Source organism: Dama dama, chromosome 19 (assembly GCF_033118175.1).
Source record: "Dama dama isolate Ldn47 chromosome 19, ASM3311817v1, whole genome shotgun sequence".
Taxonomy (NCBI): domain Eukaryota; kingdom Metazoa; phylum Chordata; class Mammalia; order Artiodactyla; family Cervidae; genus Dama; species Dama dama.
Genome location: NC_083699.1, coordinates 75570116 through 75595781, shown reverse-complemented (window position 1 = coordinate 75595781; position 25666 = coordinate 75570116). Strand labels below are relative to the sequence as shown.

General features: G+C 51.6%; 1 protein-coding gene across 1 annotated transcript in view; it reads left to right on the top strand.

Moving 5' to 3' along the window:
* The first annotated feature begins 15076 nt into the window (after nt 1-15076).
* Nucleotides 15077-25666, top strand: part of UMODL1 (uromodulin like 1) — a 75963-nt gene continuing 65373 nt past the window's right edge. The window contains exons 1-2 of the mRNA XM_061168050.1: nt 15077-15152; nt 19618-19860. Coding sequence (XP_061024033.1) covers nt 15077-15152; nt 19618-19860 — 319 coding nt within the window. The remainder of the gene's footprint in view (nt 15153-19617; nt 19861-25666) is intronic.

Genomic DNA, 25666 nt, shown 5'->3' with positions numbered 1-25666 from the left:
AGAGATGAGGCCCGAAGGCAAAGTCACTGGTGTCTCTGCTGGGACTCCAAGCACATGCTGGCAAGTCCAAGGACAGGGCTGGACTCACTAGCCCAGGGCAGTAGGGGGTGGCACCACGGGGAACAGAGTGAGCGTGCAGGAAGGTGGCTCTGAACCCCAGGGAATAGCTGTCTCTCTGGGAGCTTTTCCCTCCTCCCTGCCTCCTTCCCTCCCATCCAGTCTTCCTTCTTTCCTTCCATTCTTCTAAGAAAGTATCTCCAGGAGAATAAACAGGATGATCACAAGGCCAATTTATTTCTATTTCATAAAAATTGAGAAAAGGGACATTCAAAATTATTGTGCATCCCTGGGTTTCAGCTCTGCAGGGTCCAAGGCAAGGTATGGTTGAATCTCTCGGTGGCCGTGTCTCTGGTTTAAGCCCCTTTGGCCATGCAAGGCCAGACCTAGCCCAGTTGGTCCTGCCCCCCGGCCATGCTCCCTTTCTTGGGAGCTTAGTGACCACCTTGTTCTTCCCTTGGCTCATTGGCCGGGGGAGAGGAGATTCCTCAGCCTGGAAGCAGAGTCCGATCTCAGTTTCAGAATTCCTCGCTCCATCCTCTGCTCCCACCACTGCCTGCTCAACAGTTTCCTTGTCTCATTTTCTCAAAATAGTTTGGGAAATCCTGAGGGCAAACCACTTAAAAACTTTGCACTAGTTCTGTGTCCAGAGGCCTCAGTTACTGTGTGCAAACATATCTCAGCAGGAGAACCATCCCCTTCCTGTGGTTTGCCTCGGAGGGAGACTTAACACATGCTTCTACCTTAAGACATCTGTGGATGTGCCCGCAAAGACTCAGGGGTGGGACCCGCCTGAGACCTGTGGGTTTCTCTAATCCCTTTCCTTTGTAATAGTGTCCTGGGGCTGTTGCAACAAATTACCACAATGTCTGTGGCTTAAAACAGCAGAAATTTATTGTCCCGAACTGTGGAAGATGTCCGCAGGGCCATGCTCCCTCAGCCGGCTCCTGGGATGAACCGCTGCCTCTTCCAACCCTTGCAGTATCCATGTCTGTGGTGTCGGTTCTTCTGTCCTGGGCCTGGAGGTGGATCACTGTAGTCTCTGCTCCTCTGGATGTCCTCTTAGAAGGTCAGGTTCATTCAGTTCAGGGCCCACCCAGATCCAGGGTGACCTCACTCTCTGTCTTTACCTTAATTACATCTGCAAAGGCCCTACTTCCAAGAGTCACATTCTGAGGTTCTGAGTGGACACCAGTTTTTTGGGGGTGGAGGGGTGGGAAGGGCTGGATAGCATCACCGAGTCAATGGACATGAATTTGAGCAAACCCTGTGAGATTGTAGAGGACAGAGGAGCCTGGCGTGCTGCAGTCCTAGGGTCACAAAGAGTCGACATGACTTAGTGACTGAACAACAACAATGGACACTGTTCAGTCCACTACATTTAACACCCTTGTCATCTTTTCCTTCTCAGATGCCCTTTCTTTCTTCTTTCTTCTTCTGATCAAAATTCTTTTTATTTTTTAAATTTAATTTTTTTTGGAGTATAGCTGCTTTACAATGTTGTGTTAGTTTCTGTACAGCAAAGTGAATCAGCCACATATCCACAGATATCCCCTCTTTTTTTGGATTTCCTTCCTGTTTGGGTCAGCACAGGGCCCTGAGTAGGGTCGGGTGCCCTTTCTTTTTCCTTCCAGTGCTGTTGAGATCTGTAAGACGGTTGCCCCCAAACAGTGCATGTATCATTTCTCCCGAACCCTTCAGCAAATTCCCCGGGTGTTGTGCTGGAAATGCTGTGTGCTCTGTTTCCTCCTGGGATGGAAAACTGTTCTCCACGCCCCGCCAGTCAGTGAGACATTCCAGTCCAGTCTTTCCATTTGGGCTTTCTCATCTGTCTGTCTTTTATTTACACAAGCCCCAAACCACCGAACGCTGCGTGGTAAACACTCATTCATTTACTCTGCAAATGCTGGGCTTGGAATCCCAGGCCCTCCCTCCCCTGGGGAAGCCTCAGCAAAGCGCTGGGACGCCAGGGGACTTTCTTCACATACTTTGAGGTTTTCTGAAAGGGTATGTTTTTCCTAACATCACTTCCAATGTATTTCTTAACCAAAAAAAAAAAAAAAAAAAAACCCTCCTAAGCTTTGGAAAATGGAAAAGGGTTTACTCATCTGGAAGGAAGCTCCCAGTTTTAAGAACCCATTACCAAACCCTCAGGTGATTGTGATGGCCTGGCTGTCCAGCCCCCAGAAGGCATTGTTCAGCAGAGATTTCTGTGTTACACTGGGCATCTCTTCCAGGTTCAAATACTGGCCAAGATTTTCCAGAGGGTCTTCCTTGTCCTATGGTGTGATACTCTTTTTGAGTCTTTTCTTGGTCAATGATTTGTAATGCAGTCCTATTTAGAGGTACCTGGATTGTCACCCTGGTTATTTAACTGTTCTCTATGCAGAGAACATCATGCGAAATGCCAGGGTAGATGAATCCCAAGCCAGGATCAATACTGCCGGGAGAAATCGCAACAACCTCAGATGTGCAGATGGTACCACTCTTGTGGTAGAAAGCAAAGAGGAACTAAAGAGCCTCTTTGATGAGGGTGAAAGAAGAGAGTGAAAAAGCTGCCTTGAAACTCAACATTCAAAAAACTAAGATCATGGCATCCTGTCCCATCACTTCATGGCAAATAGAAGAGGGAAAAAGTAGAAGCAGTGACATTTTGTTTTCTTGGGCTCCCAAATCACTGCAGATTGTGATTACAACCATGAAATTAAAAGATGCTTCCTCCTTGGAAGAAAAGCTATGACAAATCTAGACAGCATATTAAAAAGCAGAGACATTATTTTGCCGACAATGGTCCATATAGTCAAAGCTATGGTTTTTCCAGTAGTTATGTATGGATGTGAGAGTTGGACCATAAAGAAGGTTGAGAATCAAAGAATTGATGCCTTGGAATTGTGGTGCTGCAGAAGACTCCTGAGAGTCCCTTGGACTGCAAAGAGATGAAACCAGTCAACCCTAAAGGAAATCAACCCTGAATATTCATTGGAGGGACTAATGCTAAAGCTAAAGCTCCAAGTTTGGCCACCTGGTACAAAGAGCCTATTCATTGGAAAAGACCCTGATGCTGGGAAAGATTGAAGGCAAAAGCAGAAGGGGGTGATAGAGGATGAGTTAGTTAGATAGCATCACGGACTCAATGGACATGAGTTTGAGCAAACTCTGAGAGATAGTGGAGGACCAAGAAGCCTTGCATGCTACAGTCCATAGGGGTCGCAAGGAGTTGGACACAAGTTAGTGACTGCAGATTAAATTTCAATTAGTATGAAATTCAGATGTATTTCCAAGACCACATGTACTATTGGGCATCAGTTTCTCTCCTGGGAATGTCTTCATCTCACTCTTGGATACCTTCTTCAAGAGGTAGATGAGGAAGCTGCCAAAAATTACGTTTCCCCATTTTCAGTCTCCAAGGGGAAAGGAGGCCCAAACCAGTCTGAGCCCTGATCACAAGACGGAAGCATTTTCCTGAAGGTCTGAACACCAGCGTGGTCTTGGTTACTTGGGGATGCAAGTCTGTGGTTCTGTTAGGGTATGTTTACCCCAAAACAAGGTGCCCTCAGGGCAGAGGGTGGGGGAAGCCAGGCACGGGGACCTCTCTTCCATGTGCTTGTCTTGGTGATCCTCTAATGTGCATGTGGGCCAACCCAAAGCCATTCACGTAATAAGCACTTATTGAGCATCTCCTGTATGCCAGGCACTGGGCTAGGTACCAGGAGGAGGTGGTCTTAGCCATGATTCCTCCTGTTGGGTTGCCCATCATCCATCAAGGGAAGACACATTTATTGCCATGGATACAAGGGGCCAAGGGGTCAAAAACATCAGAAGAAAAAGAGATGGGAGAGGGCAAGGACAGGAAGTTGAAAGGAGGAATTAGTATTTGAGTAGGTACTGATCAGACCCATATCTGTTTCCTTGTTGGGCCAACTCTGATCTGATGGGCCTGGGGTCCTTCCTGAGCATCGGCCCCTTAGGTCACTCTTGTTCTCTGTCTTCACGAGGGGGGAGCCGGGATGCCAGCCTTGATGAAGCAATGGTCACATGCAAGGGTCTCCAGCTCATCGGCCCACCCATGAGGAGGTGCATTGTCCCTGTCTGCAGACAAGGCTGTGCCCAGATGCCTTCCAAGGCTTCTCAGAAAGCCATGAGGACCGGGCAAAGGAGTCCTTGAGGCCAAAGGCCCAGGGCAGGCTCCTCATCCTCTTCTGCCTGGTGGCCAGTGGGCCCATCTCGCTCTGTATCCTGCTCCCTAAAGCTGAGCTCCTATTCACCCCCAGCTGAAGGAGCCCCCTTGGGAAGTAAGCCTTGCCCTGCGCTGTAATCTCAGAAGTGGAGGCTGGAGGCATGGAGGTGGGGCTCCTGTGTGTGACCTGGTGGGGTGGATGGGGTGGGGTTGGGGAGCCCCAGCGGCCTCGGCAGGTTCAATAGCGCCAGCTTTTCCTCGTCACAGCACTCTGGACACTGCATTCCAGGGCTTAACAGCCCTCATTATCTGACCCACATATCTCCTGCTGAAACACCTCAACCTCCTGTGACTCGGCCCTGAGTGACCTGGAGGCCGCGTCACACATCTCGTGGAGGTTGGCACCTTGCTCCCGGGTGGAGGCGACCCAGCAATGCGTTCCCTGGCTCTCTGCCTCAGTTCCCACTTCAAGAGAGGCTCGGCTCTTAGATGCCATGTTGTTCTCAGCTGTTGCTGCAAGGATGCCATTTCATGAGGGCTGGGGCCGTGTCTGGCCTCTCTGTGCCTCGGGGCCCTCCCCCTCATCAGTTCCTTGGAGGAGCTGAGCTCCTGGCCCAGGGCCTTTGCAGCCAGTGCCTCCCACTCCAGGTCCAGCTTTCACCCGAGGGCATAAATAGTTGTGAAATGTTCACTTCAATTTTAGTCTTCTCCAGCTTCCCTGGTGGCACAGCGGTAAAGAACCCACCTGCCAATGCCGGACACTTGAGATGTGGGTTTGATCCCTGGGTTGGGAAGATCCCTTGGAGAATGAAATGGCAACTCACTCCAGTATTCTTGCCTGGAGAATCCCATGGACAGAGGAGCCTGGTGGGCTACAATCCATGGGGTTGCAAAGAGTCAGACACGAATTAGGGACTAAGCAACAACAAAGTCCACTCTATAATAGATTTCTAGGGCCATCATAATAAAGCACCACAAACTGGGGGGCTTAAAACAATAGAAATTTGTTCTTTCATAGCCCAGAGCCGGAAATCCAAACTTGAGGTTTTGGCAGGGCTGTGCCCCTTGGTGGTGGTGGGCTGTCCCCAGCACCCTTTGACTGGCAGCTTCCCCCACCTCTGGTTCTGTCGTCTCCTGGCTTCTGTGAGTCTGTACCTAAACTTCCCTCTTGGGAGGAAAACAAGCTTATTGGATTTAGGGTCCACCCTAAGCCAAGACAATCTCACTGTAACTAAATTACAGCTGCAAAGACCTTATTTCCCATGTACTGGGGGTATGGCTTGAATATATCTTTTGGGGAGGGGGACATGATTTAACCCACAGCAGCCCAGACTGTTGAGCCCCCAGGTGGCCCCAGAATGCATTCAGGGATGTCTATGGGATGAATAGACTGACAGATGGGGAGCTGACTGCAAACATGTTATGGATGAAAAGGTTGGACATCTCAGAGGAGTCTGATGCATGCTAGTGAGCTCTCTCTCTTCTCCTTTCTTGTACCTTTGATTCTTTCTGACTTGAATTCTCTGTATCAAAGTTTTCCTTCTCCCTCCTCCTTTCTCACTTCCTGTTTCCTGCCCCTCCTCAGGGCTGTTTCAGAGTGAAGCCATCAGAGCTGGATGTGCCCAAGGAGGAGGAACAGAGAAGGCACTTTCTCCTGGGCTCTGGCCCACATCCATCTGTCCCCAGAAGCTTCTCCTGTCACCTTGGAAATGAGAGTGCTCTAGGCTGTAATGTGGACCCCTTGCTCTCTCAGAGGCCAGGCAGCACCTTCTGTGCCCTCCTGTTTCCACTTGTCTGCTGGCAAAATCCATCCCAGCGTGCCTCAAGAGCCCAGCTCAGGCTGTGATCTGGGGAACTTTCTTTTCCACCAGGAGGCATGGGACTTATCTCTGACCAATCTCAGAAAACGAGCAAGATCCACAGTGCTGAGTGGTCACTCTCATGAACACTTCTGCTAGCACTTAGGCAGTGGGGACCACAGACTGTGTGACTCCAACAAGACACATTAACGTTCTCACAGTTCCGGAGGCTGGACGTCCACTGTCAAGCTCCAGCAGGGTAGATGGACCTTGCTGGTGAGGACTCTTCTTAGCTTGCAAACAGGTTCCTTCTTGCTGTGTTCTCACGTGGCTGAAAGAGAAAAAGAGAGAGAGAGGGTTCTGGAGTTTCCTCTGATAAGGGCACGGATCCTATCAGATCAGGCCCCACTCTTTTGACCTCATTTGTGGAAGAAAAGCTATGACAAACCTCAGTTCAGTTCAGTTCAATCTCTCAGTCGTGTCCGACTCTTTGTGACCCCATGAATCGCAGGACTCCAGGCCTCCTTGTCTGTCACCAACTCCCGGAAATGACTCAAACTCATGTCCATTGAGTCGGTGATGCCATCCGGCCATCTCATTCTCTGCCATCCTCTTCTCCTTTCGCCTTCAATCTTTCCCAGCATCAGGGTCTTTTCAAATGAGCCAGCACTTCGCATCAGGTGGCCAAAGTATTGGAGTTTCAGCTTCAACATCAGTCCTTCCAATGAACACCCAGGACTGATCTCCTTTAGGATGGACTGGTTGGATCTCTTTGCAGTCCAAGGGACTCTCAAGAGTCTTCTCCAACACCATAGTTCAAAAGCATCAATTCTTCAGTGCTCAGCTTTCTTTATAGTCCAACTCTCACATCCATACATGACTACTGGAAAAACCATAGCCTTGACTAGACGGATCTTTGTTGGCAAAGTAATGTCTCTGCTTTTTAATATGCTCTCTAGGTTGGTCATAACTTTCCTTCCAAGGAGTAAGCGTCTTTTTATTTCATGGCTTCAGTCACAATCTGCAGTGATTTTGGAGGCTCCCCCCCCAAAATAAAGTCTGCCACTGTTTCCACTGTTTCTCCATCTATTTGCCATGAAGTGATGGGACCAGATGCCATGATCTTAGTTTTCTGAATGTTGAACTTCAATCCAACTTTTTCACTCTCCTCTTTCACTTTCATCAAGAGGCTCTTTTGTTCTTCTTCACTTTCTGCCATAAGGGTGGTGTCATCTGCATATCTGAGGTTATTGATATTTCTCCTGGCAATCTTGATTCCAGCTTGTGCTTCCTCCAGCCCAGCATTTCTCATGATATATTCTGCATATAAGTTAAATAAGCAGGGTGACAATATACAGCCTTGATGTACTCCTTTTTCTATTTGGAACCAGTCTGTTGTTCCATGTCCAGTTCTAACTGTTGCTTCCTGACCTGTATACAGATTTTTTAATAGGCAGGTCAGGTGGCCTGGTATTCCTATCTCTTTCAGAATTTTCCACGGTTAATTGTGATCCACATAGTCAAAGGCTTTGGCATAGTCGATAAAGCAGAAATAGATGTTTTTCTGGAACTCTCTTGCTTTTTCAATGATCCAGCAATTTGATCTCTGGTTCCTCTGCCTTTTCTAAACCCAGCTTGAACATCTGGAAGTTCGTGGTTCACGTATTGTTGAAGCCTGGCTTGGAGAATTTTGAACATTACTTTGCTAGTGTGTGAGATGAGTGCAATTGTGCAGTAGTTTGAACATTCTTTGGCATTGCCTTTCTTATGGGTGGGAATGAAAACTGACGTTTTTCAGTCCTGTGGCCACTGCTGAGTTTTCACAGCATAATAAAAAGCAGAGACATCACTTTGCTGACAAAGGTCATTATAGTCAAAGCTATGGACCACATAGAGTAATGTACAGATGTGAGTGTTGGACCATAAAGAAGGCTGAGTGCTAAGGAACTGGTGCTTTTGAACTGCAATCCTGGAGAAGACTCTTGAGAATCCCTTGGACTGCGAAGAGATCAAAGCAGTCAATCCTAAAGGAAATCAACCCTGAATATTCACTGGAAGGACTGATGCTGAAGTTGAAGCTCCAATACTTTGGCCACCTGATGCGAAGAGCTGACTCATTGGAAAAGACCCTGATACTGGGAAAGATTGAAGATGGGAGGAGAAGAGGGTGGCAGAGAATGAGATGGTTGGGTGGCATCATGGACTCAATGGACATGAGTTTGAGTAACCTCTGGGAGATAGTGAAGGACAGGGAAGCCTGGCGTGCTGCAGTCTATGGGGTTGCAAAGAATTGGACACGGCTTAGTGACTCAACAACAACAAACCTTAATTAATCCCTTACTCCAAATACAGCCATAGTAGGATGAAAGATTCAATCTATGAATTTTGAGGAGACAAACATTCAGTCCACAATGTACTTGCCAATTTTTCAACACGAATCTATTTTCTTGCGAAGCACACAAGGATTGCTGCCAGGTACTACTGGTTGGAGCCCAGTGCTGGGTGCTGGGTGTTCTGGCACCAGCCCCGGCTCTGCTAAGGCCCCAGTGTTGACCCCCAGGACTATACAGAGGGATTAAAGCTCAGGACAAAACAGCACTCACTGAAAACCGCCTACTGTGGGCAGTGTGAGAAACAACGTCAGGGAATCTCTAAGTGAGAGTGAGTGAGGGTTTGCAAAGGAGCCAGGCAGGGCCAACGCCAAGTGTGAACAGCTGAGGGTGGGCCACTGTGAGTCGCCTCTGCAGGGGAATCACCCAGACGTGGCTGAGACAACACAGCCAAACCCCAAGCACACCTCCCTCCACCAGAGGATGGAAAAGGTGCTTTCCTAGTGGGACGAAGGTGTTATAGACCCATTCAATCAAAGGGAGGGACCTTCCTGGGCATGGCTGGCAGAGCAGGGCCATGGGCTGGGCGGTGAATGGGAAATGCCCAGGGTGGTGACTTCTCAGTCATCTCTGGAGACACGTCCTGAGGGCCTTCTCCCGGCTCTGCAGGCTGCAGAAAGCCCCCCACACCTGGAAGCCCTGGAACCCGGCCGGGTTATTTTAAGTTGGTGCCTACGCTTCCTGAAAGGATGAATGTACAAGTCACCTTCAGACCCCACGATCTTCAAATGTTTCTCACTGTTCACCACAAAGAAACTGCTGGACGTGTGGCTGACTTGCGGAGTGGAGAAGTGGGGAGGTGGGCAGAGGGCGGGGGTGGTGGGAAGAGCACCACCACCAGTTGGGGGCCTGACGAAAGGGGGCTGAGACTACGCCTCTGACCAGTGGGGTGCATGAGTGTCCTGGGGGTGACTGTAACACAGTCTGACAGGCAGGGCCCCCTGAAACAACTGACCTTCAGTTTCTGATGATCCTGGAGGCCGGAAGTCTGAAACCAAGGTGTCAGCAGCGTGGTTCCTTCTCAAGGCTCCTTCCTCACCTCTTCCAGTTTTTGCTGTGGCCAACAACTCTTGGTGTCCCTCAGCTGTGGATGCATCACACCTGTCTCTGTCTTGGTTACATATGCAAGACTCTATTTCCAGATAAAGGCACGTTCACAGAGACCAGGAGTTAGGACCTGGACATATGTTTTGGGAGGGCTGCTGTTCAGCGGGGACACCTTGGATAAGGGGGCACCTTATCCAAGGGCATCTCACTTCTGTCTCTTTGTTGGCAAACTGCCCTGGGTCTGGATTGGACAAGGGGTTGTCCACCTTGCTGTCTCCCTGAAACCACCCCCCTCAATATGCCTTAAAGGAAGAGGGTTCTTAATCAATGAGGTCCCACTGCATAGCATAGGGAACTCTGCTCAATGTTATGTCGGAGCCGGGATGAGAAAGTCTGGCGGAGAATGGACACATGGATGTGTATGGCCCAGTCCCCTTGCTGTCCACAACATCGTTAATTGGCTATACTCCAGTATGAAATAAAATGTTTTAAAAAAGAGAAAAAAGTAACTGCTCCTCCCCGAGAGGTTCTAAGCCATTTCCTGGGCTGGGGATGGGGAGAGGGAACTGCTGTTTCTTAACAAGATTCCCAGTAGTTGACAAACTCATCCTGGTTTTCATGGGACTTTCCTGGGGTTTGTAGTGAAAGTCCGACATCCTGAGAAATGCCTCAGCCTTGGCAAACCAGGATGGTTTGTGACCCCATCCTTAGGGCAGGCAGGAGTGAAAACCTCCAGCTCGAAACCCTGGGGTGGGCCCTCTGGCCAGGAGGGGGGCAGTGAGGCCGCCACCAGGAGTGTCACCCCACCTACCACTGGCTTGCCGCTTCCCTCTGCCCCAGAAACGACTTCGCCCAGGGCAGGTGGTGTAGCCTCCAGGCGCCACAGGTAGAGTCTTATGTCCATCCAGAGGCAGCGCGGCTGGAGCAGAGCATGCCTTGGGCGTGGGCCCCTGTTCCCAGGCCACCCTTCTCCTGCTCCTCACCTCCCTGTTTCTGGGCCCTTCCGTGCGTCCGTCTCTGTGTCTGTGTCTCTGTGTGTGTCTGTGTGTGCCTGTATGTTTGTGTGTGTGTGTCTCTGTGTGTGTTTATGGTGGAGGAGAGATGAGTGTGTGGGGAGGGACCGTAAGAGCAACCACACTAAAAATGAGGATGCTCAGAACCCTCCAGAAGAGATGTCAGCCGTTATGGGGCAGGCTGACATGGTTTTGCCATCTGGTTTCAGGGAGGACCAGAACCCCCTGAGTGGTGGCTCCAGAGTGGAAGTCAACTTTGATGCCCGTCGAGAGGAGTTTTCCGGCAGACCCACACCCCATGGGAGGGGCTGCCCCACACAGGGCTGTGTCCTCGGGACTTTAGAAGGGTTTAGAAGGGTTTGGTGGGTTTGCTCAAGGGTCTGTGTGCTCCTGCGGGACTTGAGCCCCTGGGGCCCCTGAACAATCTGAGAAGTTTGGGGTGAGGCTGGGGGCTCCTGCACTTCCAACAAGCCCATCCACATGATTCTGATGCGGGGGTCCTCACTGTGCCCCGGGAAACATGGCTCTAAGTGACCGGGGTGGCAGAGAGTGGCCTGGAGTGGGTCAGGAGCCGAGCCAGGATCCTAGGGAGTCTTTGAAATCCAACGTTTTCCCATCTTGATGAAGCTCCTCTTCAGCTCTTCATCCATCATGGACTAGTGTCCAACAGACTTTGTCCATTCAGGACTTCATCCGTCATGGCTAGTGTCCCTGGAAATGACCCTTTAGAGATGGGGGCACCTCCCCATCTCCAGCACCAACCTCACCATGGACAACAAGCAGAGCTGTCTCCAGACCCCACCCCGTCCCCAGGTGCCACATGCAGCTCTCACCCTCCATCCCCACCTCTGCCACCCACGCCTCTTCTGTGCATCCCGCCCCTGCCTGGGTCAGAGAGAGCAGGAGAGCACCTGGCACCCCATGGCCCCACCTGCCCACCCTTCCTGGTGGACAGTGGTCCCCTGGGCTGCGTGTGGAGCAGGATTCTAGGAAGGAGGCTGTGAGCAAAGCCGCCCATGCCCTTCCCGCCCCAGATGACCTCTGGAGCCCGTAATGGCCCTGCACACGCAGACGCACATGATGCCGCATCCCAGGTTGACCCTGGGCATGTATACATTCTGGCCTGTGGGGTAATGGCAGGTGTGATTCTGTAGTGGAGTCAGCTGAACCTCCCTCTTAGGACCACAGAACTCAGAGCCAGAGACGAGAAAGGCCCTCTGGAGGTTACCTAACTCAACCCCTCCTCCTCCAGATGGCTCAGCCCAGGCTCCGTCACAGATGGCAGCGGGCACAGCTCCGTCCTTGAAGATGTGTGTTCCAGGGTCGGGGAGCTCACCCTCGTCCTGCCTGTTTGTATGTGTGTGAGAGAATGTGAGGGTGTGTGTCTGCACATACGGGCACACATGTGAGCTTGTGAGTGTGCAAGCATGCTTGTGCAGTGTGCCTGCAAGCATTGTGAGACAGCACACACACACATGTGTGTGCCAGCATGCATGTGTGCTCACACACACACACACACACACATGTGGGTGTGAATGTGGACATGTGTGAGTGAGCCTGCAAGTGTGAGAGTGAGTGTGAGTGTGTCATAGGTGACTGTGTGAACGTGCCTACATGTGTGGATACTATGGTGTGAGTGTGTGAGTGTGAACGAGTGTGTGTGCAGGTCCTTGGATCCAGCCTGCACCCCGCTGGCTTCCCCCAGTCCCCTCGTTCTTGGACACGGCATTGGCAGGACGCTGGACTTTGTGCTCCGGAAGGGGCACCTGGGGGCCCTTTGCTGGTTGAATCAGTGGCCAGATGCACCCAGAAGTGACGTCCTGGAGGGCCATCCATCGCCCTGCTGATTACAGGGCATGGTTCTTTCTCCTCAGCGTGTTAACAGGGGAAAGTCAAATGTGGGAAATCCCTGTGGCATCAGGCAGAAAAGCACGCTGGAGGGAAACACCTTGCTGTGGATGAAACACACAGCCCACACGCTTACTCTGCCTGTGCCCGGAGGATGCAAATGCAGGGTAAGAGAGGACAGCTAGACCAGGCTGCCGAGAGTGAGGGAGTTTTTAATCCCATGGCTTTGATATGAAGAGAAAGCATACTGTAACAATATTTCATGGACAATTTCTAGTTGGCAGGAAGCGCTCAGCAGACAAAAGGTCTGGATTTTGCTCCCTTCTCTGGGTCTAAGGCTGGGTTCTCTCCTGGTTGAACTGTGTCCAGACAGGGGTGGAGTGTGAAGAATGTGGGTTTCAGAACTGAATCCCACTTGCTGAGGGCCTCTTGGACTCTCAGTCTCTTTATCTGTACAAGGAAGATAAGGGACCTACTTCACAGGGTGGTTCTGAAGATGAGAAAAAGTGGTGCCCAAGGCCGATTTCCAGTTTCACAAAATACAAGATTTTCTTTGATTCCACCTCATCTTTTAGAGAAGTGCTTGTATCTTATAGCAGCAAAAGTTCTAAGAGGTGATAGAATACTGGAATACAGATTCAACTCATATTTTAAATGTTCATATTTAGCGTCATTGTAATACTTTTCCTACTGGTGGCTCAGCTGGTAAAGAATCTGCCTGCAACTCTGAAGATCCGGGTTCAATCCCTGGGTCAGGAAGATCCCTTGGAGAAGGGAATGGCAACCTACTCCAGTATTCTTGCCTGGAGAATTCCATGGAGAGAGGACCCTGGCAGTCCATGGACTTGCAAAGAGTTGGGCATGACTGAGCGAGTAACACACATACACACATTTATTCTGTTAGTGCTAATTGAACTTTATTCTCTTGAATGTTCTATTACAACTTTAGCTTGCATTTTTTTCTTATTGACCCTTTTTTTAAACCTCCATTAGAGCAGCAGGATTTGTGAGTCAATCCTGGAGTACTGTTTTTCTATAAAGGGTACTGGCTCCCAGGAGACTCGCTCTGAGCCCCTTAACTGTACGATTATTTCCAATTCCTTCTTTTTTTTTTTTCCTCATCCTGGCATCTGTGATCTAGTCGTTAACCCTGCAAACTGCAGTTAACCCTGCAGTTAATCATCTCAGGGGTTAATCTCTGGAGAATTAAAGATGTAGTCATGTTCTTAGGGAGTTAGGCCAGAAGGGCCCTCCTGGCAGAACTGTTCTGTATGCTGAGCATGAGGGAATTATACATCTGAACCATGGAGCTGAGCTGGATCTTTATTATCCTATTTGAAAGTTTTCTCACTAGAACCAATGAGATCTTTGTATAATGTTCACAACTGTGCCTAGTTTAATATTAAAAATTGTACCACGTGATGAAAGATGACCCAACAGAGGAATAAGAAAGTGGCATTGACTAGGAAGTATATGATATGAAATTTACAAATTCAGTTTACACATGATGGCTACTGAAATAAAACATAAATCATCTATCATTCTGTCATCATTTGTTGTTTTTCTGTCTCTCAGTCATGTCTGACTCTTTGCAACCCCATGAATGGCAGTGCACCAGACTTCTCTGTCCTTCACTATCTCCCAGAGTTTGCTCAAACTCATGTCCATTAAGTTGATGATGCCATTCAACCATCTCATTCTCTGTCGCCCCCTTCTCCTCCCGCCCTCATTCTTTCCCAGCACCAGGATATTTTCCAGTGAGTTAGCTCTTTGCATCGGGTGGCCAAAGTATTGGAGCTTCAGCTTCAGCATCAGTCCTTCCAATGAATATTTGGGGTTGATTTCTTTTAGGATTGACTAGTTTGATCTCCTTACAGTCCAAGAGACTCTCAAGAGTCTTCTCCAGCACCACAGTTTGAAAGCATCAGTTCATCCTTACCATGTTTTATTCCTCTGGCCCTTCTTGGGTTGGGCCCACTTTCATAGAATCATGGAGTTGTTATTTTTTTTTGGAGACAGAACTGTTTGAGGCTCTGCTTTGATGTCACAAGATGAGAAGCTGTTTCCACGCTGTTAAGCGTCCTCCCGGGGTGCATGTCTGGGCGATGTTACATTCACATGCTCTGTACTAACTTACTACCCCCCTTCCTCCCGAAGGCTCACTTCCACGCCCTACGGCTTTAAATTCTGGCAAGTGATGACAGCTCTGAGACCGCAACTTCATGGCCCTCAGACCCAGCCTCAGGCAGGGATCGCTGGGTCACAGGGGTAGGTTTATGGCTTTTGATCTATTTGTCCAATTGTGCAAAGGATGCTCTCTGAATCTGATGTACCACTTTGATTTGCTGCTGTTTTCTCCTGCCAGTTCACGACGATAAGGTAAGAGAATACTTTGGACTTGATGGAGGGAGTCAGATTCGGTCTGAGATGTGTTTTTTGCGTAACAACGAGATGGGACCCAGCGATGTAGTCTGGCAGGTGGGTACTCACCTTTCCTGAAAGATGCCATCTGCCTGGATGGAGGATGGGCCATGACACCCCGGTGACCCGGGGGACACGGCCACAGTGGTAGCTGGTGTTTACGAGCAGGCATAAGGGACTGCTCCTGGCAGTCCCTCCTGTCTGAAGCCACTGCCACGGTCAGTGGTGCTGGGGAGAGACGGGCCCTCTCTCTGGGTCCAGGCAGCCCAGGCCCCTTCGTGCTGCCACTCAGGAGAGACCTGGAGTCACCACCACTGCCCAGCCATGCTCAGGACCCTTGGGCTGGCCCTGCTGGCCCTGCTCATCATTGTGAACCCAAGCCAGGCCAGCGGCTTCACAGGTGAGGGGTCTGGACTCTGTGTGGGCGATGCTGGAGGGGCGAGGGCTCCCAGGAGAGGGTCTCCTGAGGACAACAGCCCTGCTGAGAGTGGGGGCAGGCACAGATGCACCTGCTGGGAGAGTCAGGGTCTGCTCCTTTTCGGGCAAACTTTCTGTCACTGCAAAAGAGGTGATAGGAATGCTTCAGAATCAGCTGGGGGTCAGTGGGGTTCAAGGGCAGGCTCTGAGTCATGGGGTCTGGGATGGGACCCAGAACTCTGCATTTCTGCCAGCGGCACAGATGCTACAGGCCTGCTGAGAGTAGCACATGCCTGGAGACTGAGAATTGAAGTCCCTGGAGCCTTGGCACATTAGTCTTCAATTTACAGAAAAGGGGAGGGAGACCCAGAGTGGCCAGGGATGCACAGAGGGCCACACAGCTGGCCAAGGGCAAGATTTCCACCAGGACGACCCTGCCCTCGACCCAGACTCTGACCCTCTTTCCCCCACCAGGGAGGGGGATTCAGGATGTGGGTCTTCCCGCTCAGCTGGGGCTCTGGGCTCTGCCAACCCCATTTCCTCGACATTAAATGAGGGAGCTTGTGGCCCAGGGGTATGTGAAGGGTGAAGAACACATCCAGGGCCTTTTAGAGACACGTGTCAGCTGCCAAAAACACACTGGGATTCTCAAGCCCCAGATTTCAGAGCACTGAGATTGCAAAGCTTTTAAGTCATTTTCTCCTACACATCCATCTTATTCTGTTGGGAATTCAAACAGAGCCATTCTGTTCCTATTCTCAGTTTCAGTTTTGAACTGGTTTAAAATTTCTTCACAACTAGGCAGAATTCTGTTATTTCTTTTTTATGAACTGTGATTTTGTAAGAAAACTTGGTATTTCCTCCAGAATGAGTAACGTGCACATCGTTCAGGTCAGTGGCAGGACGATGGGACTGTCGGGAAGCCAGAGGAGATCTCAGGGGGCGTTTCGTGCGCATGAGGACTTGGGTGGGGGCAACTCAATGGTCCATCAGGGCTGTAGGTCTGTCTGCTCCCAGGTTTCACAGACTGGGGCAATGGCCGTGATGTCATTTAATCCTCCTACAGTCCCAGGCACAGCTACGATTTTACAAAAGGCAAGACCAGGGCACTGAGGGGACATGAAATGAGGTCAGAACCACACGGCTGGTATTTGTGGAGCTGGTGTGAGTGCTGACCTCAGCACCCACCAGAGCACTTAGGCTTTCTCCCTCTGGGATTAGAACCCGGGGACCCCGCCTCCTGTGCTCCTGAAAGGATTTGTTGAGCAGCAGGATATGCCCAGTGGTTTCTGTGGTGGGCTCCGGCAAGAAGCCAGGCCTGGGGAGGACTTGGTGGCCTCCAGCAGAATGTAAAAAACGAAACAAGGAGAGGCAAGTGTAGTTTGGAAGATTTGTGTGTGTGTGTCTGTGTCTCTGTGTGTGTTTGTATCTATGTCTGTGTGTGTCTGTGTGTGTCTCTGTGTGTGTTTGTATCTATGTCTGTGTGTGTCTGTGTGTCTGTGTCTGTCTGTGTGCCTGTGTCTCTGTGTGTGAGTGTGTATCTGCTGTGTGTGTGTCTGTGCGTTTGTGTGCATGTGTGTGTGCGTCTGTGTGTGTGTGTGTGTGTGCTCATGCCTGTGTGCAGGAGGGCTCTGCTGAGGATCAGCTGGGACCTTGTCATGATCAGGCCCAGAGGCTTTCTGGAGGCAGAGGAGTAATCTTTATCAGTGGTTGCATCTTGTCTTCAGTTCAGATGAAAAACAAGGTCTAGGTCAGCCTCACCAGCTTCTCCACGCAGGAAGTTTTGTCCTTTTCACCCCATTGCTCCACAGTGACCCTGTTCACTGTGCATCTTCTTCAGCCCCCGCAGTCACCTCTAAGCTCTGGCCTCGGAAGCTGCCTGCTGCTGCCCCACCCCACCCAGCCAGGGGCCTCCTGATCCCTCCCAAGGCTTCCTGGGACCCGCTCTTTGGTGGGTGCAGGTTGCGTCCACCCCCAGGGGCCTGCCATCCCCAGGGAGGCCACCATGCGGCTTGGGAGTAGACTCGCTCTGGGGTGGTGGGATTCAGCACCCAGCTCTGTCCAGAGGAAGGCTGCAGGCTCTGCCGCCAGCCCGAGCATGAGGGCTGGCTTGGCCTCGTTTCTTCTGGGCATCACCAACCCCCAAGCCTTGCTTTCTGCATGCTTGTGGGCACCCATGGGCTTCCCAGGTGGCCCTAGTGGTAAAGAGCCTGCCTGCCAATGCAGGAGATATAAGACACGTGGGTTCAATCCCTGGATCAGGAAGATCCTCTGGAGGAGGGCATGGCAACCCACTCCAGTATTCTTGCCTGGGGAATCCCACAGACAGAGGAGCTAGTGGGCTACAGTCCATGGGGTCACAAAGAGTCGGACATGACTGAAACGACTTAACGCCTGCGCACTTGAGCACCCAGGAGGACAAAGGTGGGAGTCTCCAAGGGTGTTGTCCTGGCATGGGGATGAAGGTGATTTCTGATGTCCCCTCTGAGCTCTGCCCCAGAAATCCGGCTTCTCCCTGAAGGTTTACACTATAACATAGAGCTCCTACCCAGTCTCATAGAGCTTAGAGTGCTATATGACGTTGAGTATATGAAAACTGAAGATACAGTCAAGTCATTCATTCGTCCTTCACTGACAGCCCATGAATGCAGTGAGTCCCACACTAGCCTCAAATGTGGAGGGCACCCCATGGTCTCCGTGTCAGCCCTGGGGTCTGCCTTGGCAAAGAACCACAGACTGAGGAGCTTGGTGATGGTGGTTTGGTCGCTGAGTTGTGTCTGACTCTTTGTGACCCCAAGGGCTGCAGCCTGCCAAGCTCTTCCATCCATGTGATTCTCCAGGCAAGAATACTGGAATGAGTTGCCATTTCCTTCTCCAGGGAATCTTCCTGACCCAGGGATTGAACCTGGGTCTCCTGCATTGCAGGAGGATTCTTTACCACTGAGCAACCAGGGATTCCTGGGGGACTTAACAGTTGAGATTTATTTCCTCTCAGGCTGGAGGCCAGAAGTTCAAGATCAAGGTGTGGGCACGTGGATTCCTCCTAAGTCTGGGATGGAGGGTCTGTCCTAGACACATGTCTCCTCAGCTTCCGGGGGCTTGAGTCTGCTTGTGATTTGAGTGACCTTGGCCTGTAGGAGCATCACCCTGATCTCAGCCTTCATCTCCCATCTTATCTCCCTGTGTCAATTTCCCCTCTCATAAGGATGCTGGTCATGTTGCATTAGAGGCCACTCTGCTCTAGTATAAACTCATCTCAACCAGTTATGTCTGCAGAAACCCTACTTCCAATTAAGGTCACATTATAAGGTCCTGGGCCTTAGAACTTCAGTGTGTGAATTTGGGGTGGGACACACTTCAGCCTGGATGTGAAGAGCTGACTCATTGGAAAAGACCCTGATGCTGGGAAAGATTGAGGGCAGGAGGAGAAAGGGACGACAAAGGACAAGATGGCTAGAGAGCTTCACTGAATCAACAGACATGAATCTGAGCAAACTCTGGGAGACAGTGAAGGACAGGAAAGTCTGCATGCTGCTGTCCATGGGGTCGCAAAGACTCGGACATGACTGAGCCACTGAACAACAGCCACCATCCTTCAACCCATAATAATGGTCCCTGCTCCATGCGGCAGTAGAGGCTTCCTGGGCAGATAGAACACCCCAGGACCCCAGGTGAGCTGGTCCATGACATTGAGGCATGGGGCTGGTGGGAGCAGGTGCCACAGGGTCTCAAGAACCAAGTAATGATGCTGGCGAAGGCCATGGGCATCTGTGCCCAGAAGCCAAGCTCCAGATGAAAGACATTCAGGGCCAGATAAGGCTACCTGGATGTTTCACTGCAGGCGCCATACCCTCATCTCCTGCTGACGATAGCAAAAATCAGACTGCACTTTACTGTCTATGCACGTCTCACATGAGCTTGACCTGTGTGTTTATCTTCCATCTCATTCCAAAACGGGTGTCACTGCCAGTGTGCCCAGCACATATTGGGCTGGTGTATTCATTGAGGGAACTGCTATGTATTCATGTTCCATGTGACAGCCCTTACTGTGGAGATGAGAGGTGTGCACAGTCTCTCTGGCCCAGAGAGTCTGAGGACGTGAAGCAGAGCCCAGGACATGAGCCCCAGATGCTTGGTTCCTGTGTATCCCTCCCTCCGGTGTAGAGTCAGCACCGCTAGGATAGGGAGCAAGGGTCAGGCTGGGAGGCGTCTCCTGCCTTGCAGAGGAGGATTGCTCAGCGCAGGTGTCATGCTTTATCCCTTGAGTCTCCATGACTGCATGGCCTTCTCAGATACAGGCCAGTGGGCAGATCCCCTGGGTTCTGCCCTGTGCAGGGGTTTTGCTTCACCTGCTCTTGCAGAAGCGGGGGACTTGCAGAGGACCCCTCAAATGGTTTGATCCTGGCATTTTCTTCTCTTGTTTCTCCATCCTCCTCCCTCCCTCGTAGAAAAAGGCCTCTCTCTGCTGGGCTTCCGGCTGTGCAACTACAGCGTGATCCGGAGCGTGCAGAGCGTGGAGGCTGTGCAGATGTCCCGCCTGACCCACGTTCCCTGCGGCGGCTGGATCCCCTGGCGGCGCTGCCCCAAGACCGTCTACCGGACCCGGTACCTGGCGGTGGAGGTTCCGGAGCCCAGGAATGTGACCGACTGCTGCGAGGGCTATGAGCAGCTGGGCCTCTACTGTGTTCTGCGTGAGTCCTGTCTGATCTTGGGATAGCCGCTCTTCACGCCCTTAGCCCTGAACTGACTAGCTCCTTCTGGAACGCTGCTTCTCAGCCTGCTGTGTGCACCTGGGTCATTCAGAGGGCTGGCCCAAGCACAGGGCACTGGCCTCAGCCCAAGGTTTTATATCCAGTGGGTCGGGCGTGGAGTACACGTTCTCATGGGCGCTGATGCTGGCATGAGGCCCCACCTTGAGAACCTGTTACGGGTGGGGTGTTGGCTGTCAGACATGGCTGCATATTAAAGTCCCCAGAGCTTTAAAAATGCCGATGGCTGGGTCCCTTCTCAGAGACTGATGGATTCCATCTGGGGTAGAGCTTGGGCATGGAGATCTTTTTTTTTAAGGCTCCTCCAGCAATTCTGGGGCTTCCCCGGTGGCACTAATGGTAAACAATCCACCTGCCAATGTAGGAGACATAATAGATGAGGGTTTGATCCCTGGGTCGGGAAGATCCCCTGGAGGAGGAAACGGCCACTCCAGTATCCTTGCCTGGAGAATCCCAAGGACAGAGGAGCCTGGTAGGCTACAGTCAGTGAGGTCACAAAGAGTCAGACGTGACTTAGCGCTTAACAGGCACAAATGTGCACCAGGAATTCTAGCTGGCAGCTAAGTTTGAGAACCAGCATTTGTATCTCCTCTATATTGGCAGCCAGTTTCTCATTCTAAAGACTGTGAAATCCTTATCTAACTCCAATCTGTGAGCGATGGAAAGGGGCCCCTAGGGGCCCCTAACTGTCCAGAGGCCTCCAGGCCCTCTTATCCTTTCTGTGTGACTTAAAGATGCTTGGGGTGGTGGCCAGCACTTGTGTGGCTGGTCCAGGTCGTGTCTGAGATTGAGGGGACCAGGCTGTGTGGGGGTTTAGGGCTCAGCCTCTTGACCCAAAGGGAACTTCCCAGACTTCTTCCAGGGCGAGGGTGCAGGCGGGTGCATGTGTGAATGTGGGGGAGGTGTGATCGTTACTTTGAGTCAGTTCCAGAGCTAAGATGGGTTTCTGAGCAGTCAGGAGGTCGCCCTGTCCCCACACCCGTGGTGGAGGGGAAGCGAGAAGGGTGGGGCTCCGTGGGAGGCCATGGGGCAACCTGAGATGCAAGGGCCACCACCTCCAAAAGCAGAAAGCGCCAGTTTGGGAGGGTGCAGGGAGGGTCCCACATATGCCAACGCCAGGGCTGGAGGCCAGGACAGGCAGCAGGCTAGGTGTGGACCCTGCACCCTCAACCCCGGGGGCTATAAGATGTAGAGTCGTGGATCAGTCAGATCCTGTGGATGGTTGCGTGGGTGGCACACAGAGTCTGTCTGAGCTTCCCTCCCCTCAGGCCCCCGAAGCTCTTGGAAGTCAGGAGAGCTATCTGCACTGACCCCACTCAGAGGCCAGACTCAAAGATGTCCGGACAGCTCAGAGTGAGCAGGTCTGAGGAGCATACCTCTCCCTGGAGTTTTGAAATGACACCATGATCACCAACGCCACCACCAGTAAAAGCCAGGAAGGGCCAGGGGTGTCAGGTCTGGGGCTGGGCATCTGCTGTGTGTTCATGCTGGTTCCCTAAAGGGAAATTTGTGGGCATTGGGGGGGCTGTCCCTTGGTGCTGGGTCCGAGGAGTCTTTTCCTGTGCTGACTGTGGGCCTCTCTCCACTCTCCCTGTTTCTAAGGGCCACGTGTACAAAGGGTGGTTCCCCCGCCCTGGGAGCACCCTATTCCTGGGAGGGGGGGGTTGCCATGCTGGGGAGGCTTTGGATGGGGCTCATGGCACTTGGCTTGGAGCATCAGATTCTGGCTGATGGAGGGGCCACCCTGCCCCGCCCACCTTCACCTGTGGAGGCCACACTTCCCACTTGCTGGCTGTCATGGGGCTGGTGAGGTCACAAGTCCAGAGGGCCGGAAGCATCCTTGGCCCCACCCAGCCCCAGCAGTCACTTTTCTCTACCTTCTGCTGTCCTGCAATTCTGACAAGCGAATTCTCCCAGAGAGAAGGCAGGGAGGAACCTGCCGCTCATGTTTCTTCTCAGCAGACCAGACTCTTGGGGACTCAGCCCCACTTTTAAAGTGATAGTGCTTTTAAATAGAAACCCACCAGGCGGGAGAGGCCCAGAACATTCTAGCTAAGAGTCCCGTGGGCAGATCTGCTCTGGGAACTGCAGGTTGTGGGGTGGCTGGTTTTTGAGGGTGGGGAGCGGGTGGAGGCGCTGGGAGTGACGGAAGGAACAGTCACCCAGAAGGCCCCCCTAGGCCCCACAAAGGGGGCTGAGACGGAGTGGGGGGTCCACAGTCACCCCGGATCTTAGAAGGGTCACTCCAGAAGCAGCATGAAGAGGAGCCAGTCAGGATCCCCGAAGGATGGAGAAGAGAGAGGAAAAGGGGGTTTGATTGCGGGCATCCTATAACATTCAGTGGAGATTCCTGGTCACCACTGGACAAGAGCTGATGGGGACACAGACCAGGGAAGGCGAGTGCCTGCACCAAGGTGGGGCAGACTCGGGCATGAGTCTCCCTGACCCCCGTCGGGTTCAGTGTGTGGTGTTGGGCCCAGAGCCCACTGGGAAAGTCCTGGTTCGGTGTCTGGACCCTGCTGGGCAATGTGGCTGCTGAGGGGGCTGGTGTGTGACGGCAGAGCTAGGGCAGGGACCGGCAGCACTCGTTCGCTATGGCTTGTGAGGTCCCCGGCAAGCATTTGATTCCCCCCACCTCCAAGCTCGGGGGCACCACGTGGGCAGCTGGAAAGTACCGGTCGGAAGAGTTTACGCCACGGGTACCGGCAGCTCAATTCTCTCCACGCCTGCCTGGCTCCTCTGACCAAACCCTGAATGTTGGACCAAAGTTGGTTCCATGATGCCTCCTGACAGCCTGGCTTTTTGGAACCAGAAGTGACAAGTCTCTGGAAGTGATGCACAGAGACCTGTGCCTGGGGCTGACCGTCAGAGAACCCGGCAGAGGCCAGACCCTGGACGTGGTGGCCACAGGAGGAGCCGGGTGTGTGGGAAAGGAGGAGAGCAGAAAGCAGCTCACCTGGGTGTGGGGCTTCTCACATCTCAGCAACCTCAGCTCAGAGATCTCATCCTCAGCAGCACCAAAACCTCAGCCTTGCTCTCTTCTTTCTCCTCCCACTCAACAGCCAAGGACCTAAAAAAGGGAAGAGCATTATGAGAACACATGGCATGTTTTTCAGTCTAGATGACCTTTTCAATTTTTTTAAGTCCCACATTTTGAAAGCAATGATAAGCCATACATGGTTTTATTTAAATGTCTTCTTAAAATACAAAAAAAGAATATACAAGCCATGGAGAAAATTTGGAAACAAAGAAGAGAAAAAAAAAAAAACAAAATGGGAAATGGCCCATAATCACCTCCCTCCTTTCCCCACAAGAATAACCACTGTTAACATTTTCTTCTAGTTTCCTTCAGGGCAGACGTTTTACAAAAGCATGGTCACCCTGTTGAAGACATTTTGTTGTACGCTTTCACCCCTTGGCAATTTATCTGGAACATCTTCTGTGTCAATGGATCGCATTCTCCAGCATGATTTAATGCCCACAAGGCATTACCTCATAGGGATGGATCAGCACTAAGCAATCTCCTACCGCTTAACGTCTCGTAGTTTCCAAGTTATTTTTTTTCTCATTATAAATAATGCTGCAATGGGTAACGTATGGTGCAAACACGGCTGCACACAAGTTGGACTATTGACCCAGGATGGATTCCTCAGAGGAGGACCGAGCATCCCAGTGGACGCTCAATACCTGCAGTTCCTGCATGGCTGGTCTCCTCCACACGACACGCCTAGGACCCCGCTGGACTGGGAGCCTACCCCAAACTTCCCATCTCCTGGGCTGATGGCCAGGGTCCCTTTGAGTAAAGAGGATTCTGAGGAGGAGTATAATCTGATTATTCCAGAGTGGATCAGACTCCCTGGCCCTGGAGAGTCCTCAGGGCGGTGGCTCAGATAGAAATCTCTGCTTTATCTCATTGAACTGTGACTAACGTGGGATGGCCAGGTGTTGGGCAGTCCAGAGGCATTGTTTGTATCGGGTTAGGGAAGGAGAAGCAGATTTTTAACTTTCTACCAAGCTGGAACTGTTGACTGTTCTCTTGGGCTCTCCGTAGGCTGGCCAGCCCTGAGGGACAGAGAGAAACTGCCAGAAGCCTTCAAATTAAGACAGACTGTAACTCCAAAGCACTTCTATTGTGATCAAGCAACCATTCTGGGAAGTCAGTTTTTCTTCATGTCCTATATTTTCCTTTCATTCAGATAAACCTCTTGTTGTTCAGTCGCTCAGTCGTGTCCAGCTCTTTGTGACCCCATGGGCTGCAGCACCCCAGGCTTTCCTGTCCATCACCAACTCCCGGACCTTGCTCAAACTCGTGTCCATTGAGTCGACGATGCCATCCAACCATCTCATCCTCTGTCGTCCCCTTCTCTTCCTGTCTTTGATCTTTCCCAGCATCAGGCTCTTTTCCAATGAGTTGGCTCTTCACGTCAGGTGGCCAAAGTATTGGAGCTTCAGCTTCAGCATCAGACCTTCCAATGAATATTCGGGGTTGATTTCCTTTAGGATTGACTGCTTTGATCTCCTTGCTGTCCAAGGGACTGTCAAGAGTCTTCTTTAGCACCACAGTTCAAAAGCTTCAATTCTTCGGTGCTCATCCTTCTTGGTTGAGAATAATTTTAGATTTCCAGACAAAGATTTGTGAAGACAGTAAAGAAAGTCCCCCACCTCCTCTCCCAGAGTCCCTAATGTTAGTTCTGACATTTCCAGGGTGCATGTACCGGTAAGTACCAACCCGGGTGCCTTGCTCTCAGCTCTACTCCATGCTTTATTTGGATTTCCGTTCCCCCCCACCCTGCCAAGATCACTTTTCTGTCCCAGAGCCCAGGTTATTAATATATTTAGATTCATGTATCAAATATCTTCAGTGGTGAGATTGCTGATTTTTATGATGGGCGAGAAAGTACAGAGCTCCGGATTCCTGGTTGGTGGCCCTCCAGGGATTCCCGCATTTCCATCCCAGCCCCGCCTCTTGGGCTGCCCTGCACATCTGTTCTTCATGCCCCCAAAACCCTCCCTGTGTGGCCGCTTCTCCAGGACTTCAGACATCGAACTAGCCACTGAGACAATTAGGAAGTGAGGAAGGAGCCAAGGGCAGTGTGGAGAGGAGGAGAACACTCCTGAAAGTGACCGCCAAGCCTGGACTCAGCTTCCACAAAGAGAGAGCTGATGGGGATCCTCTCTGCATGTGTTTCAGCAGCTAAATCTCTTCTTGGGTGATGCAGCTGCCCTGGTGATGTGTTCCCAGCAGGAGGGGCCACTCCCTCTTTTCTGTCTGTGGAGCACCCTGCAGAGAGCCCAGGGGACCCCAGAGGACCACCGTCAGTACTCAGCACTTCCCTTCCACCAGGCGAGCCCACAAGTCCCCCCGGGACGGGTCCTCCCCAGTTCTGTAGGCGTCTTTCCAGAGCGTGGTTGTCACGCCTCCTCTGACTTTCCAGGGGTTTGAGGGGCCTGGAGCTGTGCTTCTGAATGTCGTGTGGGACACAGAGCCTTACGTGGATCCGGGTGGGAGCCGGATGGGTTTGAGTGACACTCATGCTGGCATGGAGCACTTATCCCCGGGTGGGTAGCCAGACCTCATGCAGGCCCTTCCCCGGATGCTGGCGCTGGGGTCTCACCTTCCTGGTGCTTTTCTCCCTGCTGCTCTTAGCCCCCTGGAGCTCAGGGCTGTGAAGCCTTTGGTGTCCTGTGCTGCCCTCAGCTCCATCCACTGCTGGGCTTGCACAGACCC